Genomic DNA, 21,081 nt, shown 5'->3' with positions numbered 1-21,081 from the left:
CAGCCAGTTTTCTACCCAAGAGAGGGTGAACCCTCTTCATCTGTTCCATGCATCTCCCTTCTCACAATGGAAACTTCAACAGCTGACCCTAAATGTCTGCTAAAAAGTTTACTTATCACTAAGTGTAGATGGAGTTATGGGAGGTATAAAAATGGGGAATAACTTCATCACCTGGACCCACTGTGAAAGTCTCTGATGTGCAAAACCACCCATACTCTTGAGATAAATCTGCAAGAAATCATTATTAAGTCACAAAACAAAGGGTTTAATCCACAAATAACATTTTTAGAGAAGAAAAAAAACCTCTTCAATGCCAGAAAACAACCAAGCAGCAGGTAGTCTAACCTCCAGAGCATACAGATAACATGTTCCCTGCAAAGAACACAACTAACCAAACTGGCTACCACTTTTTACAGTCTCACCATGCAATACCTTTACAAGGCTCCACTCAGTTGTTCTCAGAGGTAACTAAAGCCTGAACACTTTCCATGATCAGCACTACCCTTAAACCAGCAGCTATCTGGCTGAATCTGCTCATGACAGATTTTATAACACTAATTCTGGACTTATGGCAGTGTTGTGAATTAGGTTTCTTTGCATAAACTATCTTCAAATTTGCTTATCTGTTGTATACAGCACTGCATAGAAAAGACACTGCTTAATAAATAAATACAGTATTCCTCTATATAGACCCCTGGATGTAATATTTTTTCACATCTATTATTTTTACAATATTACAGTTTTATCTCCCAAATATCTGCTTTACTGGTGATGATATTTTAGGTTCTTTACTTTCTATGACTTTTCAATAGTTATAGGACTGAATTGTCTATGTAAGTTTTTAATTCCTCCAACTGAAATCTCTAACTTTGGTTTCATAATTAAAATTTCACTGAATATAACGCATACAATTCATCAGATTGCTTGTACACACAGCAGTTGTGTAGCTCAGTGTATTTAATAGTTACAAACCTGTCAGTAGAGAACCTCATATCTGCAATGCTTAAATTAAGCAGCGTAAGTTGAAGTGCCTCCTGTGAGGGCTCCCATCCACGGTTACAGTTGCAAAGGATTCTGATTTTACAAAAATTAAACTCTCTAAGTGTGCAAGATACACTGGTTTTTTGTTCACCAAGACACGGGATGAATTTCAGCCTGGCATTTCACCTCTTTACCAAAACAGTCAAAAAGTATATTGTCATCTCCCACTGCTGCAGTCTATCAGTATGGTGTAGGAAAAGAAATTTTCTACTGTCACACATACCAATTGAAAAGACCTTTCAAATATAAAGAGAGATTACATTAATCACTTTATAAAGCTAAAGTCAATTTAATAAAATATTACATCCTTTAAATAACAGAGATTTAATCTCTGTTCAATCTGTAGGACAGCATGAATGTTTTGGAAGGGATCTCATTCTTTAATAAGTGATTGAGATTGCTAACAACAGAATTCAAAAAAGCAAAAGACATGTATAAGCCATAAAAATCCTATTACACAGAATGCTGTTTGTGGCTATCGCTGAGCAGATCTTTGATTAGAGATAATAATGAAATTCATTCTAATCACTGATTTCTAAACTTCATTAATTGTGAGAGCACTAACCCCCTTTTTCTTAGCTTACACAGAAGACTGGTGCTCAACTAATACAAATCCACGCTGCTGTACTTTGCCTACCTCATTGTCTTGGCACTGGGGCTCACAGGGAGTGAGGAAACTGATCCCAACAATCCACACAAAGATTAACCTCACCAAAAATTATTTTTAATTGGTCCTTGATCACCTCAGGAAGGAATCTTACAAGCAGCAGTGCCACCACAGGGAAGGGGACGGGAAGCCTGCCTTCAGTAAAGGCCAAGAGGAGGGCAGAGATCTTGAGCCAGTACATGGACAAGTTTAAGCTCCATGAATTGCCTCCCACAGGTGCGGTTTCACATGTAACCATGTCCAAGGCAACTGCAGACTGCCAAAAAGGACTGGTGCTACCCCTCTTTTATTCCTGCCTTCATGTTACTTCCCTCTTCCCTGCACCAGACCAAGCGTTGTGAAGTTCCTGCATGAGGAAGCTCATATTAGTTCTGAGTTAGTGTAAAATTACAGTTTGCTTGGAATGGTAAATGAGACATTCATCCAACCAACATGACCATCAGAGAGCGGCAAGTTGCTAGATCAGCTCTTGGGGCAACTGCCCACAGTAACATCATATCATATGTTAAATCAAACTGCAGTCTTTTTCACTCTTTATCCACTGGAAAAATGGGATACTGACCCAGTTAAAGCCATATGTGCTTAGGGGATTCACTGCTTCTGCTTGAGAAAGAGCCCTAAAAATGGCTCTCCAAGGCAACAGAGGCAGAGGCTGCCTAGGCACAAAAATCACTGAAAGGAAGACTTCTTTGTTACAAATAAATAAAACTAAAAAGAAGGAAAGGATTGAATGAAAGAGGTAGATAAGTGGTCTCATCAGTTCATCTTCCTAACGGGAACTGGAAAGATTCAAAATACTGCTAAACTCTTGGGTCAAGAGGCAACTGAGCTTTTACAGCTTCTCTTTTATACATATGCATATATACACTCATGACATAATTGCAACGCTGACCTTGCTGAAGAATATGAGAGGGCAACGTTAAAGGTACCCTGTGCTCACCTGACCGATCATTAATGCCTCTGCACCACTTCTTTGTTCACACTGCCTCACTGACTGATACAGAAGTGCTTTGTGAAACAGTTTCTACTGAAGAGTATGAGTAAAACAAGCGCTCTCTTGCAAATCTACAAAGAAAATAAATTGTTCCTTTTCAAACTTGCAATAAGCTGTGATAGAGCTTATAAGAAAATGTTAGTTAAATCAATAATTAGTTACAATAATGTAACTACTGTGATATTACTTTTCATACTATTCTTATTTGGACTTCATGTAACTTAAGCAAGATGCTAAAGTGAGAAGTGAGCCCTTCTCAACAGAGTAACAGTGCAGGCTGCTCATCCTGACATCAGAGGTTGCTGGACTGTGCTTCAGTGAAAAACAGCGTGAGCTCTCAGGTTCTCTACATATTTTGAGTAAGCTGAAACTTAATTTACAACATTTTTATGTATTTTGAAATGTGCCAGAAAATTAAATTCTTTGAGTTTCTGTTCAGAGCAAAGAAAACATCATGATCTCCCCAGTAGATACTCATATAATAAATAAACACACTCGCAAAATGGCAGTCCAAGAGCTGTGCCTTATGTAAGGTGGTGAATGCTTCCTTCAAACAGAATGCTTTTAAATCCTCTTAACTTTTGTGACTGTTAAGAGCAATCTGAATATTGTCTGTACCTAACAAAATTACTCAAAATGTTCTCCATCCACTGTTTGAATGTAATTCATGGGCTCCGTGGAAAGCTGATACAATATACAACTGGCAGAATATTTTTTTTACAGCTCTAAATTAAAAAGGAACAATGGCAAATCTCGTGGTAAAACCCAAATAGGCTTATATCTGTGTGAAAACCACAGGGGCATAACAAATTTGGGTGCCCACAATGCCAGTTCATTTATTTTTTCAAATTAGAATCTCACCTAAATTTCTCTCTATGAAGAAAAGTTTAAGCTTTTTCCCCTTGACGAGTAATTTGCAGCACAATGCAAATGCTGTGCATAGTCATCTATGCACATCTATCAGAGCATCAACAAGGGATATAACTCCCTATTTAAAAACAACAGCAGAAATCCTGAAAGACCATGCAGAAAGTTTTTCTAGGTATGTTCTTCTTATTCTCTTTTCATTCAAGCAACCTTCCCACATCATGCCTCTATGCACTATTCCTGGATTTTTCCAGCCATTTCACTGTGTACCTCTGAGGAGAGCCTGATAATGCAAATACCATTACTCTATATATTCCACTGTTTGATATCTGCATAAAATTTTACTCACGTAAGGGGTTAAATACTGCCTATATGGAACAAAGTGTCTTGCTTCATCAAATGTGATCATAGGTGAGAAATCTTGAGAAGTCTTGGGCAAAAAACGCTATGATAAGAAAATTGCATTTTCCTTAAAATATCCCACAGAAGGAAGTACTGTCCCTTATTTTTCATGTGGCTATCCCTTGTTTCCTTGTTGCTGACTGATCTATAAAGTAATCCTGATAACCTACTAGCAATGCTGTCACAATAGGTATTCAAAATAACTTTACTTTGGTTACCGAAGTAATGTATCTGTCTGCTGAGAGATGATTATTTAGAATTCAGAGACCCAAGAACCAGAACATACACGTGACTAGGTTGTATTAAATACAACATCATTGATTTTACCAGGAAGGCATTCTGTTGGCAAAAAACAGGAATGTATGAAGGGCCTCCAAAAATACAAACAAATGATGACAGAGAAGGCCTTGAAAATCCAGAGTCTCTGAGATATACACCGATCACAGTGGCCAAGAAGTGTTCGCTACAGGAATGCAACCTCATGTACTAGATAACGCTGGGTTTGGAGATAACAAAGAGAACAGCAAGCAGAATCCAGGAAATGTAAAACAAACCTCTTATGGCAGAACTTGGAGACAATGTGCTGGCCAGTGAATGAGCAGCTGGTAAGTGGACGGAGGCAGCAGGTAAATAAAAATAACCCTAAGTGAAGCTAAGAGCAAAGAGGAAGAAACCTTCACTGTGAACAGTGTTTTCCTCCCCATGAAGAACGCAGGACACTGACAACTTGTTATAATCGGCTACCTGTCTATTTTTTGAGAAGTAGACCTCTCCTGCCCCTTTTTGGCCTTTGCATCTCCAAGGGCACAGGCAGGGGTAAGTATAACACAAGAGAAAGAAGTAGATACCAGAAATCCTGTGTATGTGAGTTTTAACTACTTTATGAATAGGAACTAGGAATAATTGGATACTTAGGCCTCAGTTATCCAAAGTCCATTTAACTGGACAGATAAAGTTTTGAATACATTTTGCTAGTTCGGTTACACTAAATATTAAATTTGTGTATGTAAGGTGAGTTTCACTCACATAAATTACAAGAGAAGCTGGGTACTCTGCACTTGAGGCAGTTCTAAAAAAGTGATCTTTTTCTCCAAGGATCACAACTTTGCAAACCCAACTTGATATAATGAGGTTGAACAAGGCTGGAGTCCATTCAAGAACTTCAGCTGTATGATTCTTTTCTATGTACCTAAAATAATCTAGTTTGGAAATTTTGGTCAAAAATAGTAAAACTTAATTTTCTGGGAACAGAAGGGAAATCTAGTTAGCTGCTACTCAGAAAGGATGGAGGCTGCTGCGACTCCCGCACAGACACTTGCCAGAAACACTTGGTGCCACAAGGTGGCAATCATGCATTTCCCACAGCCCTCACTTCAGTAGAAGGTTCCGGAAGTTCAGTAGCATCAAGGAGCAGAAGAGTGACATTGCATCAGGGGAATATAAACTAAAGCCACGTCAGGAAAGCAGTCATGATAGTGTTGCATAATTTATTTCTTGTAACAGTTTATTAAACTACCTTTATAACAGAAATGCTACATGAGCTATGGAAAGATTTAACATCCTAATCCTGTTTTGGCAATTTTCCCACAACACTGGGAACATTCGGGGCCTTGTGATTAGTACTTGTTACCACTGTTAGAAAGAATGATTCACTCCCCTAAGGGGAGTTTGGCAAGAGAGAAATGGTGGAAAAAGATAAGAGTGGAAAGCTGGGGAAGAAGCCAGAACTGTTTTACGGAAAAAAATTATATATAGATACACATATATACACGCTGTATGTATCATATGGATAGTGTGTATACACACACATACACTGCATATCTTATCTTTGCTACACTACATAAAGTATACATACAGTGTACATACTGTGTGTTTTGTTCTGAGAGTGCTGCAAAAAACATGAACAAGCACAGTAAAAATTAGTGGATGAGTACAGAAACTGAATTACTAAGTTTCAAAGTTTGACATTTCTGTTAGTTTAGTTCAATGTCTGGCTAAGTAATTTGAAGGATACTTGTATTACCAAAAGTAGAAAAGGAAATATACTTCTGTATTTAAAAAAAGAATAACCAGGTACACGACTCCAATTCCTGAAGTATTCTCCAGTAACCCAGAGAAGTATCTACTAATTTACGAGATCTCTTCCTCACAAACAGGGAGTCTGGGATAGCATGATTCTCCTCTGAGACCCTTTGTGATAAAGAGTGAATCAACCTCCCTAAAATCTCCATACTGCATGTAAACATCCACAGAGACAGAGTGGTGTCCTTCAGAATGGATTCACTACACCAGTTGATTCACCATCTCTCATGGCAGAGGTTCTGTCACCACTTGCTACAAGCCTGGATGAAATGCATACACAGACCAGCTGCAGTCTGTACTTAACTACATACACTTACATGCAAGCTACAGGCAACATATAGATGATAATCTGGAAGTGTAGAGCTAAGTTAAAGGGATAGTAGGCTTTGCTTGACAAAAAGAGAAGACACCAATACAGTACAGACTAAGTTAATGTCACGTGCTGCTTTTGGCTGGCACATCAAAGCCACCCCTTGTCTGCATGGCAACAGTGAAGGAATTTACATTTTTCTAACTAAAATTATACTGAACCCCTGAGAGAAATAAGCACGACAAAACAACTGTTGACAAAATGAATGGCCAAAGAACAAGGTTATAATTCAGTAAATTAATTGTGTATATTTTGCTCATCAGTAGCCAAATCATATTCATGATTTATTGTCAACAGACAGATTTTTAATACATTTTGCTCTTTTCCTCCAGCTGTACAGTCTCCCAACCAGTTAACGTAACAATATAAGAACTTGGAAAAAAGACAAGTGAACTCCATGTATGCTATTAATAGCGCAATTGAAAAGACACAATAGACAAACCTCAAATATTCCTGGTTCAAAATGTGTTCAAGCACCACTTAAGTTTAACTGTACCAGTAATATGTCAGAGGAGAAACGTTTCTTCCAATCCATTCAGGCCAACTGTTTGACAGCATTTCATGTATACTGAATTACTTCCTTTTGTTTAAGTGGGTGCTTTTAAAAGCCACAAGAAAGTAAAAGAACACATATCAAAAAAAACCCAACCAAACCTAAGACCATATATTCACAGAAGTTTCCAGAGCCTTATACAGAGCCATAGTCATGAAGGAAATCTACGTAACACCCAACTGCTATATAAAGCAGGTCCTCCAGCTACAATAACAACTGGATTAACATCACACCATCATAGCTGGATTTTTCAAACACACTTGAAGTGTAACATTCCTCCAGGAAGACAATCATCTTCATCTGAGTCTCCAAAAATCACTGCAAGGCAGCATTTCCAGGTGGATGCTGCAGAAAAAGCACCATCTATGTACTCAACAACAGTACCTCCTGCAACACACGTATTTTCATTAGAAGATTTCTTACATAGATATACATTCAACTGGGGCTTAGTGAAATTTACTCTTAAAAATTTACTTTAAATTTGTTTAAAGAGGTTTACCTCTAGGAGCCACGGTTTTAGTTTTCTGTCCAGCAGAATATCAAATCCCAGGACTTCAAAGCAGACACTGTCACTTCCTGGTGCTTGCCCTGGCCTGCACATGCGATAAGCATGGAGAACGTGTGGCTCTGCAACTATGAGAGTCTTCACTACTAACTCCTGTAGGGATTTTTTTCAGAAAAATTCATCAGGAGAGAAGACACCAGTATATATTAAACTAATGTGTTTCATACTTTAATCTTTTAAATGTCATTAAAGTATGTACTAAAAAAATATTTAAAATACCAAATAAATGGACCACAGTAAGCTATTCCTATGGAGTAACAGACATTCTTTTAAATGTAGTTCTAGAGTAACTGTTATACTTTTCATAATATATGTACTTCTAGCTATGTAATAACTCAAATGACACAGGTTCTAGTCCACAGATGTATCCAACGCTGACTACAATCTGTAAATACTCACACATAAAATTCACTTTATACTCAGGAAAAAGTCTCCAATAATTTAAATGGCATGGTTCCTTTGTATCACATTAATTGTGTGAGTAACTGTTTGAAAGGGCTTTTGTCCTTCAGAGGAAGTTTAGTGGTAAATTTATAATCAAACTCTGAATTTAGCCTTTTAAAACTCACAGTCATCATTTACAGTATCTCTCCTGTGGCATGCATTGCTGAGAATTTGGATTAATAAATTTTCCAAACTCATTCTGGATTCCAGTAAAGTGGATGGCAGAAGCAAATAATTTTCTAAGAATACACATACACAAAATAAAGAAAAGCATATTAGTTTTATCTTACTGAAATATCACTCCAGAATTTGGAGACATCAAGATTATTTGTTTCTAGAAACTCAGTAAACCATTTTATGGAGCGTTTGCTTCCTTTGTCTTCTGTTTCATCCCGTTCAAAGTGTTCATTATGTTTATTGACAGAGTAGTTAGTCAGATGCATATATAATTGACTCTAAAAAAGGGAGAAGAGACATTAAAAAACCCCTTAAATACAACTCTAGAATGGTCAGTTCAAAACAATTAAAAGAAAAAAGAAGTTAAATCAATAATGACATAGTCAAAGAGTTCATATTTGCAAATAGCACTACGTGCAGATTTAGTGTTTCTAATTCTTGGAGATTTCATCTACTATGATGAATGTTCTAGCCTTCTTATAACAAGACCTGTGCTCGTATTTAAGCCAGGTGCAGTCAACTCACTCAACATCTGGGTACGCAATGTATCTGCTGTTTTTACAGGTCTGTATGTAAACAACTATCTAAAAACGCAAAGAGCAATTATCATAATCTATAGAATTATTACATTCCACAAGAAGCAAACAATAAAGATGGTATTTAGAAGTGCTACTTTAATAGTGCTAAAAAACACTCTGGCATCTGTTTCATAGACAATCCCACATTTCAGTTTTCACTGTAGTTTATTTATGAGAAATGTTCTCTTGATAGTGATACTTTAAAATATCTTTAACATATAAACTCATCTGCCGTGTTGATATCTGCCAAAATTGCTCTTTTTTGACTGGCTGGTAGCCATACATCAAAGGGAGGTAAATTTCAAGTTATACAATACATAAATGAATGAGTGCTATGGTTCCTTTATGGAGCAAAATGGCACCAGGAACAGATTCATGTTACCAGTTGCATTAAAAAAAAAAGTAATTCCTTTCCAAGGCCAATTTACAATTCATGCTTTATATGTTTACATTATCTCCCAGTACAGATATTAAATCAGCTTTCCACCTACACCACCATGATGCCCGTCCTCATCACAGTGACAGTTCTCTGCCATGTTTGATTCCTTACCTGAGCGTAGCTGATGTTCTAAGCTGACCATAAACCTTCTGTTCCAATTCCATTTGGGTAAAATAGCTGATAGATAACACAAGCCTTCTGCTGTCATTTATCTCACTTACGTTTCAAAACACTTAATGAAATTAACAAAACCAATCAACTTAATTGCAGACTAGTTAACGATATATTGTATGAGCACTACAAGTAATTAATTTCTCCCATGGCTTCCAATTACTGCTTTGAGACTAATTCTGAAACCTATTATTTTGAGTCATTATAAATGTCATCTTTCCATAAAATTTAAATTATTTCAGACAAAAGCAATTATTTTTCAGTCTACAAAAAAACTGAAGTGTTTTTAGAACATTTGTTAAACATCTGAACTAATCTTTAGTCTGAAGTTATCTGGAACAATGTCACTGTGGAACAATATCATCCAAAGAACAACATCATTAGTGATAAGCCAGGTTATTTCATCCAACAAACTACAACATGAACAGTTGTGAGAACACAGAAACAACTGCCTGTTCTGTTTATCCGCTCAGAGCGTATTTCAGTGCTGCTAATGCTGAGATTAGTAACAATAAAAAAATACTAAAAGCAAACTGTTGCAAATATAATATTGGAACTCTTCCAAATATACCATTTGTACTGGGCTCCAAATTATACCTGCATTCTTCAAAGGAGCACCAAGACCATCACAATTTTAGGTGACAAGTAGCAAAAAAGGCTCTCCATGTGTCGCCTACTGTATAACTACACTGAAGCAGCTCTAAAAGTATATGTATGGAAACGGAAAGAAAGTAGCAATGGAGTACAGAGTGTAGGTATGAGACACCCAGACCCACTCATGCCTCCCAATGCTACAAATCTACTTCTTTCTTCACAGACATCTGCATTTTGTTCTGTGAGTGACACCTCTCAAGAGGGGAGGATGCTATACAGTGAATAGGAGAATTGAAGTGTCCAAAAACTTTAGTCCCTTACCATTTCCTGGTTCTCTGCAAGCTCACAGGCAGCCCTGCTGTATTACCCTAAAGTTGTCAAGTACACACTCCCGGCCCCACTGAAGCAGTCAGTGACACACAGTGCCAGCAGCAGATTCCCTCACTTTCAGGGACTGCAGCGACCACGCTCACACACTGCGTTTGTATCAGTGCTTCTGTGTTTTCTGCACAGGTTCCAACACAATGGCTGAAACACTGCAGGATCCTCAACAGAAGCTCTGAACTTCAGGGATGTTAAACCAGCAGGAGATAAACCTTGTCCTCCTTCACCACCTCATCCAAACTGAGCCTCAGATAAATGTAAAAGCAACATAACTGTCATTGAAGTCATTTTCTTTCTTCATTTTTTCCGGGTTGAATGTCAGTAAGCTCTTTAGCATACATACATGCAAAGTCATACAAAATTTTTATATGTAACCAATAATATGGCTATACTTGTGATTTTGATAGAAAAGCATGAGATAAGTATCTTTCATTTTATTTCTTTCTCTTCAATGACATAGCAAAACTTCAGCCAGATGAATACCAAATTAAAGCTCATGTCACAACTTATTTTATTTTACCTTCTCCAAACACTACACAGGTACAATTCTACATTCATAAGCAACAAATCGGAATGAACTCCAACTCACCAAATTTGAGTCACTGGGGGGATGATACTTTTCTGTGCCCATTCTCACCAGGCCGTCATGATATAAAAATACTTTTAATGGATCACAAGAGGTTACAAGAATATACACACGTAAATCAAACTTGTAGCCTTCCATAAGAAATGGTTTGTCAAGATATTCCTGAACAATCAAGTGATCCTGAGCTTGTAACTTTTCTCCATTTCTTATTAAAGAGATCCTGGTAAAAGTAAAAGTTATTTTAAAAACATGGAACTTTGACATTACTCTTCAAAACAGATTTTCATGGTCACCCAGACAGTTAGTAAAGCTGAAGTCTGCCTAGAAAAAGAGACTTACATATCTGATTTGTAGGGTAGAGAAAAAGCGCCATTCACTTAGATAGGTTTTAGTTTCCTGTCTTTTATGGTGCTTCACTGGATGAAAAAAGGCAACGAGCCATTTCAAAATAACTTTCTGCTTCCTTTGATTCAACAATTTGTAATAATGTGTTCCCTCTACACTTAGAAATCACTTGGCAGAACGACCAGTCTCCAGCGTTTGTGATTATTCTTCCCCATGCAGCTCTAAAAATAGGCTCCCAGCCTGCCTTTGTCACAAGTTCTGCCCCAGGTACAGGTTGCAAAGAACTTTCAGTCCTAACCTGATTCAGTAAGAAATTTGCAGAGCGGGACATTGGTCAATACAACTAAGGATGGCATAGATTAAGCTCAGTATTTATGTATTCCAGTTTCCCCACATCAGAATGAAAAATGGTTTATGCACAGACTATAAACCGGCAGTCTCTAACTAAACAGACTTTTAAATAACTGTAATAGCTAATATTTTTCAGTGTATCATTATTAACCCTGAATTCCCATAGCTTTGTTGCTTTAATCTTCCCCTCTATTATTTATGATACATTTCAGTGATCTGGTGCTGAATGCTCCTTATACACTGAAGTACTTTCCAGGCATTTCTCTGAAATATGCTGCTACTTTCCCCTTCAGATTATCTTTGCTCTTATTAAGGGAACAGAAAAATAAGGAAATGGAAAAGTTTGAGGGCTTTGCTTTTACAGTAATTCTGATAGTATTAAAAACATAATTGCTTTACTACACTATATAATCCAAATTTATATAAAAAGCAATAAAAGCTGAAATTGAAATCTCTGAAAACAAGAAGAGAGTTAATTGAAAGTGCAATATTTATTTCATTGTTTTTTACTGTGCAGCCTTGTCAAAGGCAAAACCATTTCAACTCAACTGCAGCTTGCAGTCTCTTTCGGGATGTCTCTCCTCCAGCATATGGATGTCACCTCCTTCCAAGAGTGACCCTCCAGCCACATCCCCAAAACTGTCTCCTCCGTTTCTCTCACACCTTGTGGCTGGCACTCCTAAACACGTTTGTGCTTCTCTGACTGGCTGCAGTTTTGGCATGCAATAGGGTAGTTGGGCAGGTTTCAGAGCTGTGGAAGATCCTGATCTTATCCCACACATGACACCCCCACAGCCCCCAACCACCAAAACACGTCCAATACAATCTCACCCCATAAGTCTAAGTACAACAGATTAATAAATAAATTCTTCAGATAAATTCACAATAAAAATAATCCTGACCTTAAGAATTATTTGAGGCTCATCAGAAAATGCATTTTCTAATTATGCCACATTCAGAATAATATTCAAATACCACTATCATTTAGCTTTATATTTTAGCAGTTTCTGCTTGTTAAGCCTTCACCCAATACATGAACTTTCTAATACTGATCATATGACTTGAACTATAAACTTTTTACTACTACACAGCTTCTGTTAATGCTGTAAATAGCACTGGATTCCACCTTTAATGGGTAAGAAGACTGAAGTTAGCATGCAACTTACCCATGTCCCATTGCACCGTTAGCTGGTTTGACTATGAAAGTTTTCTGTCTACGTTTCTTCTTCAGCTCCTTTACGTAGTTCTGAAACTGTGTGTATTCTGCAGGGAAGATCCATGTTCGAGGTATAAAACTATACTCCTGAGGCTGATTCTTGATCATTCTGCAAAAAAGTGTAATTGAGTTAGAATCTTTTAACTACTTTGACGTATCAATCCTCAGGATTAAAAAGCATTTACAACAATTTGCCAAGGAAACTTTTTTAGCAAAATGCTGCAGTATGAAAGCAAACTTCTGCAGTTGTTTAAGCACAGTTAGAGCTTTATGACATATTCATATGTGTACTTTAAGAACAACAGAATGCATTTTCTGCGTTTTTGCTTATTATCGTATCCTATTTGCTTATGATGTTATGGGCATCCATCTCACTCCTGTAATAGTTTTTGTTCAGTTACTCAGATCATTTAGTGCCATTCCTGTCCTTAGAAATATTAAACTCACAATAAACCATGTGATTATAGATCTTTTCCTACCTAATAAATTCCTATATTTCTTTTTTTTTAATTAATTTTTCCCTTAGGAGGGGTGGGAATATTTGACAAGTCTCGTATTGGTATGTATTTGGGGATGAATGAGGACCAACATACACCAAAAAAATAGGACCTTGGATATTTGGAGTTTATTCATGGGTGCCAAAAATATAACAAGGACTGTCTTTAAAATGAAAATGGAAGCAATTTAAGAAGAGTTTTTTGCTTCTTTCCCAGTCTTTTGAAGGAATTTCAAAAGTAAGGAATTGTAGTAAATATACTTTGACACAGGCCAAGCAACTGTTCATGCACCTCTACTGTAAGTTTACATTATACTCCTGACGCAGCATAAGCTACTTTTTCTTTAAGTGACTCAAACACTAATGGAAAAAAAACAGAGCTGCCAACCACATCTGTAAGGCTAGGACTGTAGCCAAGCCCTACTGGTATAATAGATATGTTGTCACCAAATTGTTTAGCCAACTGCCCAACAAACACTCTGCAGAAACAACAATAGCTATAGTAGTCTTGAAGTGCTGCATGAGGTCCAGTGCTTCTGCAGCTTCATTTAGCTATTATTTTTACAAATCTGCTTTGCTGAAAGCCACCAAATATTTAGCATTTGTTTTAGAAAACATAACTAGATATTCTAATTCATGATTCACGCATGTTTTTAAACTACTCTCCATCTGCTATATATTTACAAATGTTATTACCTTGCTAACTGAATAGCTCATGTAGGCAGAAATGATCCTATTTTTAGGCAAACAGCAATTCCTTTGTTAGTCTCCATCCGTCTCCAGATTACTTACCATATGCATCCTAAAGTGCTACATGACAGAGACTTGTCATTTAACTTCCTCACAGGTTTCAATACACTTATTCCCTCCTCAACGAATATAGCTTCATGGTATTCTAGATACATTAATATTATTTTGTGGCTGTAGGTACATCAGTTCTATATGCTTTTTTTCTCTTCTATGCATAGCTGGGTAGACTACAAACACTTAATAATATGAAGCAGAACATTTAACGGTTGTTGACAAGTTCTGGTGCTCACTGTAACTTTCAACAAAAGAATTCAGCTCTGTTCTTTTCCTGCTTGGCCCTATTCAGAAATGGCTTAGGAATAACATTAAGTAGCACGTGGAATCAAAACCTATTCTGTGACAATAGCCCTATTTTCCAGCACATCTGCTACCCACTACTGAGGGTAACCACTATCTTCACTGTGCTGCTCTGTCTTTTAGCCTTTGCAGTCCTTATCAGGAGGCCTGAGAATTAAACAGCAAGTCATTGTTTTTCTGAGAGCTATTTTAGCTCTTGTGGTCAGACTGTGCTCTTGTTTCTGAGAGTGCTCTTCTGTGCAAAAGAATTAAAGGTGTTTAACAAAATGTAGGTTACTCAGGACATGATTTGTCAGTCTAATAACGCAGGTTCCACTGCCTGGATTTCAAGACCCTCTGACTTTTCAAGTATGAAAGGAGGTTAGTGGGTAGGTATGGATGAGAACAATTCTTGGTCCGTGACCAGTTCACAAACCTTTTAAACATAAACAACAAAGGTGCTGCAAAAAAAGACCATCTCATACACGTGTCTGTTCCCCTTCCCATTCATCCTGTACAACTTCTCCCCTGCTTATTGTATTAATTCTGCAACCACACATCTTTCACATGATAAGATCTCACCTAAGAGATCATTTACAGAAATTAGGATCTAGCTGGCCCTACAGCAGCACCTCTGTTTTTCTTTTTTTTTTTTTTCTGTATTCTGATTATTCTCCTCGAAAACAATACTCATGTCTCCTTTTGTTCTCCATTACAGTCCTGCTTCCATCTGTTTCATTACTATGTGGTCCTATTTTTTCTGTGCTGGGTTAGAATCATAGAATGGTTTGAGTTGGAAGGGACCTTAAAGCTCATCCAGTCCAACCCCCTGCCATGGTCAGGAACACCTCCCACTAGACCAGGTTGCCCAAAGCCCCATCCAACCTGGCCTTGAACACCTCCACCCTCACAGTAAAGAATTTCCTCCTAATATCCAGTCTAAATCTCCCCTCTTCCAGTTTAAAACCATTCCCCTTTGTTCTGTCGCTACCTGCCCTTGTAAAAAGTCCCTCCCCAGCTTTCCTGTAGGACCCCTTCAGGAATTGGAAGGCTGCAATAAGGTCCCCCCGGAGCCTTCTTTTCTCCAGGCTGAACAACCCCAACTCTCTCAACCGGTCCTCACAGGGGAGGTGCTTCACCCCCTGAGCATCTTCGTGGCCTCCTCTGGACTCACTCCAACAGCTTCATGTCCTTATGTTGGGGGCACCAGAACTGGGCACAGTACTCCAGGTGGGGTCTCATGAGAGCAGAGTAGAGGGGCAGAATCTCTCTCTCACTCTACTGGTCACACTTCTGATGCAGCCCAGGATGCGGTTGGCCTTCTGGGCTGCAAGCGCACACTGCTGGCTCGTGTTGAGTTCTTTGATTGTCTTCTTTGATATTACACACACTACATGTTACACCACTCCTTTCCACCCTTCCGCATGTGAGACCCAAATTGTCCCGTGCTGTCCTGTGATACAGAGTGCTTGGATATTGGCTGTAAGAGGAATTCCTGAAGAACAGTTGCTCCTGAATAGCACTTGCCTGTCAAGAGTTTGGCAGATTTGTTCTTCCGCTCCATTCCCAACAGCTCATATAAAACGTAAGTGTGAGATCAGTAAAACAGCAAAGGTAGAAGTACAAGAAAAAGAAGAATAAACACTTGTCTGCTCTCCATCAATTCTAAGCAGTTGTTTCATGAACTCTCAGTGGTGTAAAACCCACAGCTATTCTGTACAAGTCAGTATCAGGGATAGAAAAGACTGCACACAGCAGAAAACCAAGAGAACAGAATCAGTGTTTCTGCACTAGCCTGTTCAAATAAGTTTTAAGACAGAACAGAAGCTCTATGGCACAAAATCCTCCACTCTACAGACAAGAGCCTGCCCAATCATGTAACCCAACTGACTTCTGATTTCACATACATGTCTGTTTCAAAAGCAGTCTCAAGGCACATCGGTTTGATTTTTATAAATTACAAATACTAAGTATTGAATTATGAGGCTTGTACTGAGAAAAAACAGACAGATTACAACCTTGCTATATATATACTGATATTAAGTGAAGTCACAACATGGATACATTTGACCCAGAGTAATCATACCAGGGAAATCTTATCTATAATATGTGCAATCTCTGCATTGAGTACCTTTAAACAGTGTTTCAAACTCAGAATTCAGTAGGTTGAGAGAGGTATCATCAGACTGTTTTTGAAAACAATGTGTGCATGATAACATGAATCTTCTTCCCATTTTCCACATTTTTTTAAATCACAGAACTGTAGCAATACACAGGGATACCACTTCCTACCAAGATGGCCAATGCTATGTCACTGTTTCCAAGACCTTTCCAAGTGCTGTTTGCCTCCATGTGCTATCTCCCTGTTTTCACTTAGAGTTTAAGCCTGAAAGGAGCAGTGAAAAGTGCCTGTGTAGCATGTATTGACACAAGGGAGTTCTGACTCACACATAGACACCATAGCAATACACAGAATATTTACATGATAATAGTTGCATACATTCTACATGCTATGTGTTGTAGTTACAAACAAGAAAAGGAAATAGAAAGAGTGAGAGGAGACATCACATTAATTACATTTATATATTAAAACAAATTCTATTTGAATAACAGGAAATGCAGTGCAGGTAATATTGGGGGCCAAAAGATTAACACTATTAATAGCTGCTCTTTAAACTAATTTAGATTAGAAGAATCAAAATATCCACACATATTTCTCCCACAGCTTTTCCTTATTTAGTATTGCTTCCTCACAGGTCATACTCAGAGATTCTCAACTAGGATAATTCCTCAGAACTCAATTCCACTAGAGTGAGGAGAATTTATAAGTGAAACAAATGAGCCTCTCTGACTTATTTCTTATACAAACAGTCAGACACATCACATTTTTTAAATCTGATATATACAAAAATGTAGTCATTATTTTAAACAAATCATAACCATCCACATACTAGTTATTTTTCTGTTCTACCACTGCATGCTATACACCTGGGTGTATTAAGTGTAGTATACATGTATTAAGTGTAGTATATAATAATTTAAGGTGTGCTCCTACATTCTCCAGTGCATAGATAGAGAACTGAATCCACATCATTTCCCACTGAAGACAATTAGAGAGATACAGTAGCCTACTCTGATGCTACAGATCCAGGACCAAAGCCAAATTTATTAAGGAACTTTGGAAATTATTCTTGGTCCTCCCATAACCTCTTAGGAAAAATAAACAAACCTTACAAGCAATAATTCAGTATTATACTGCATTAAATGCCATGGCTGCTAAGCTACTAAGTATTAAACAAAAAATTACTTAGTCATGTTTCTTGCCAGAAAATCCTTTCTGCAGATCTCTCCCATTCCTGGAAAATGGTTGATTCTCTGAGGAAGGAGAAAAAAAGAAAACGAGTTGGTACTTTTTGGTTTTCCTGGCATACCTAATATAGTCATTTAAAGCATTCACCTGCATGCTCAGGAAAACATAATTAGTGTTACTTATAAATAATTTAAGATAATGTTTTACATTATACTATGTATTCTTAGCAACACTAACGATACTGTAAGTTGTATTCTCCTCCACCAACGTGAGTATGCCCATTGATTTCAGACATGAAAGGAGACTATCATACTCTAATTCACAAAGCTATCGAAGAACAAAGAATGCTATCACAAAGTTACGGTAAAAAAGGAATTATTTATTCACAGAAACTGGGGAGAGAGCTCTGCTTGTTAACTTACTGCTTAAAAGCTTATGAGCAACTTATAAATGATGTTTTGCATCTTCTTTCAAACTCTGATCATTCACAACACCCAACTGGCAGACAAAAGCATGAAAGAACAGCCCCAAATATTTAAACACCAGATTCCAAGTGGTATGAACATATAACTCTGGAAAAGAGAATAGGATTTTAAAATATGTAGTGGTACAGCCTTATTGCAGTCTGTTTGGTGGTGTTTTGTGGGATTTTTTTCTCTCCATACAGAAGTAACTGACCAAAAGTGACACATTACTGAATGTTTCAGAGTGAAGCAGTTTACTGAAACAAGTCAGAAACCCTAACTACCACCCTACCTGATAGTTCCGAAGTTCAGCAATCTTTTCTTGTTGCACAGCAGAATCACTCCATATCAGATTGGCTGTTTCATCCTCGTCACGTGTTGTCACAAATCCCATTTCTCGTATTACTACACGTACTACGGAGAAATCACAGACTTAAGGAATATTTTGAACCTCTAAAATGGATTAATTTTCAAAAACTAAAAAAAACTATGAAGATTTTAAACAATTTTATTATTCAGTCTTTTGCCTGAGAGCAATGTTAGCATGCAAGCTATTACTTATCTTGCAATATTTCCATCAGTCTATTGCAAACCTGCCATTACAACATTACAGCACCTTGTACTGACGCTACAATCACAGCAGGACCGCTGGTGGGAACCGTAAAGAGACTCAGGGCATTCCACAATCATCACAGTAAGAGTCCACTTGCACAGCTTTCAGACTTAATCCTAACTATCACATATCTTAATTTTAAAACAGTGATGACTACAAGCGGCACTGCAGACAGGGGACAAGAATCCCTTCTTAGTGAAAGTACAGTAGTTACGAAAGCAAATGCCTGTTATTTTAATACATATTAAAAAGAAAAAAAAACATAAAAGTCTGATTATGTGGCCAGGCGTATCTCAGGTTCTAGGAGACAAGATTTTTCTGAAGTAGTCTCAGTCATCAAAATACTAAACATTGGTAGATTTTACTGAGAAATCTCTGTATAATAATGAAGAATATTTAACACTAAATTCACACTGTTCATCTTTTAAGGCTTTAAGTCAACTTCCAAACGTATACATAATTCATAATTAGAGTGCTTTTTCCACAGCCTTCTTGATTACTTCAGTTTTTGTATTTCAAGGCCCTTCCCTGAGTAACAAATGAGAAGGAATAGATGCACAGTGTTCAAAGCTATCAACTCAGTGTTACAAAAAGGAACAAAGTTTTGTTACAGATGAAAACCCTCTGGAAATGTCTCACTGTCAGTTTGATGCAAGGTCCATTAATTTACCCCATTAGTTAGTAATTCATTCACGTCAATAGCTGTTAGGATGAAAACAAAATATGTAGCTTCCTACCAATTTCATATTTTGTGCCAGCGACATTTGCGGTGATGACTCCATTCTTCTTTTTTCTGACTTTTCTTTTAATTGTGCTTTGATAGGGTAGTTCCGAACTCAAAGTTAGAGGAGAAGTTCGATGGTTATCTTTGAAAAATAATGTTGTATCTATCAACATCTTTGTGTCTCACATACGATATACAAATGAACTAAAAATACAAACATAAGAGGTACAAGTATACTGAATAATTAATAGGCTATATTAAAAATCCAAGACTAGCATACCTCTCTCATTAGGCAGGGATGGCATTATTATCTAGGATAGTGCAGAAGCAGAGCCCAAATCCGTTCCAAGTCCTCAGAAAATGATGGAGCTGCCAAAGCCAAATTATTTAAAGCTGCAGTTGTACCATTTCAGACTCTGGTTGTAGAAAATATTCGTTCTGGAATGGACAGATATCTGTGTTAAAAAAATAAATAATAATAATAATAAAAGATACTTTATTATAGAGAAATCCTGAAAAAATAACAGCAGAAAAAATAAAAAACAAACAGCAGAAAACTAAATACGGAAATGCTTTCAATAACAAGTCAAAATTAATGCTTATTTTAAAAGATTGATCAAATTACTGTAAATACGAAACTTTGCTTATTACAATTCAATTGTTTTGCTTCCAGGAAAAATAATTTTGCAGTATAAATTTTCAGATTTTGTATTACTTCATTTTCTTATTTTCATTTGCGTAGGGGAAATTTTGGCCACGAAAACAGGTAACACTGAACTCAATCAGTCCTCCAAACTTTTATCTCCACAAAGCTCACTGAATTTATAGCAATTTTAAACCATATTTTAATTAAAAATTTGAAATGAGACACAGTGAATTATGTGTTTTCAGGTATCAAATGGGAAATAACTGAAATCACCTTAGTAATCTTTTCCCGCTCTGTCATTTTTCAACATTTTGAAAGCAATTGTCCAACAATCACTCGGTAACACACACCTGCAGTTTCAAGAGCACTTCATGACACAAGAGACGCCATTTCAAAGACACTTTGCATTGGCAGGTATCTGAATTGTCAGTTTCTAAAATGAGTAATTATATGCACAAAATGCTATTTTTCATGTCTACACTGATGCAAAATTTGACATTTTCTTCTCTACGAATACACTACCACATGTGAAAATCCCACATAGTAAAAAGTTTTTTAGGTCCAGCTTAAGAACGTAAGGACAATGGGCTAAAATATTAGGAAAAAACCTCAGGAATAAAACACTTGTAAACACTGCTCCTTGACTTCAGGCATGCAGCGCTGTACAGCAACGTCTGCAAGGAAACAAATGCTGTCCTTGGCAGCCTGCCTCGACCAAATCTACAAATCTACAAGAAACACAGAACATAAGTCACTGGTTTTTAAATGCTTTCATTTCTTTTCTGCAATTATAGGTGTGGATAACATTCCTTACGCTAGCTTTAAATCAGTTTATATTGCCACTTGTGGTGATTGCAAAACTTATTTTAAATAGCATTATATAGCGCACAAATAATTTCTTCTGCTATGAATAGCA

At 37.2% G+C, this 21,081-nt stretch overlaps 1 protein-coding gene across 1 annotated transcript; it reads right to left on the bottom strand.

The window, feature by feature from the left end:
• Window positions 1–7,475: 7,475 nt before the first annotated feature.
• Window positions 7,476–19,959, bottom strand: LOC104537374 (tubulin polyglutamylase TTLL7-like; the record flags this gene model as incomplete). The annotated part of the gene is made up of 8 exons (XM_010180225.1): window positions 19,800–19,959; window positions 19,533–19,661; window positions 18,475–18,596; window positions 17,716–17,783; window positions 12,777–12,935; window positions 10,918–11,134; window positions 8,276–8,440; window positions 7,476–7,634 (listed from the first exon to the last, which is right to left on the bottom strand). Coding segments are annotated over exons 1-8 (1,044 nt in total), but the record flags the coding sequence as incomplete, so codon positions are not given.
• Between the last annotated feature and the right edge of the window lie 1,122 nt (window positions 19,960–21,081).

This window comes from Mesitornis unicolor, unplaced genomic scaffold (genome assembly GCF_000695765.1).
Source record: "Mesitornis unicolor isolate BGI_N332 unplaced genomic scaffold, ASM69576v1 scaffold41942, whole genome shotgun sequence".
Lineage (NCBI taxonomy): Eukaryota > Metazoa > Chordata > Aves > Mesitornithiformes > Mesitornithidae > Mesitornis > Mesitornis unicolor.
The sequence above is the reverse complement of the archived record's forward strand: the minus strand, read 5'-3'. Positions and strand labels throughout refer to the sequence as shown.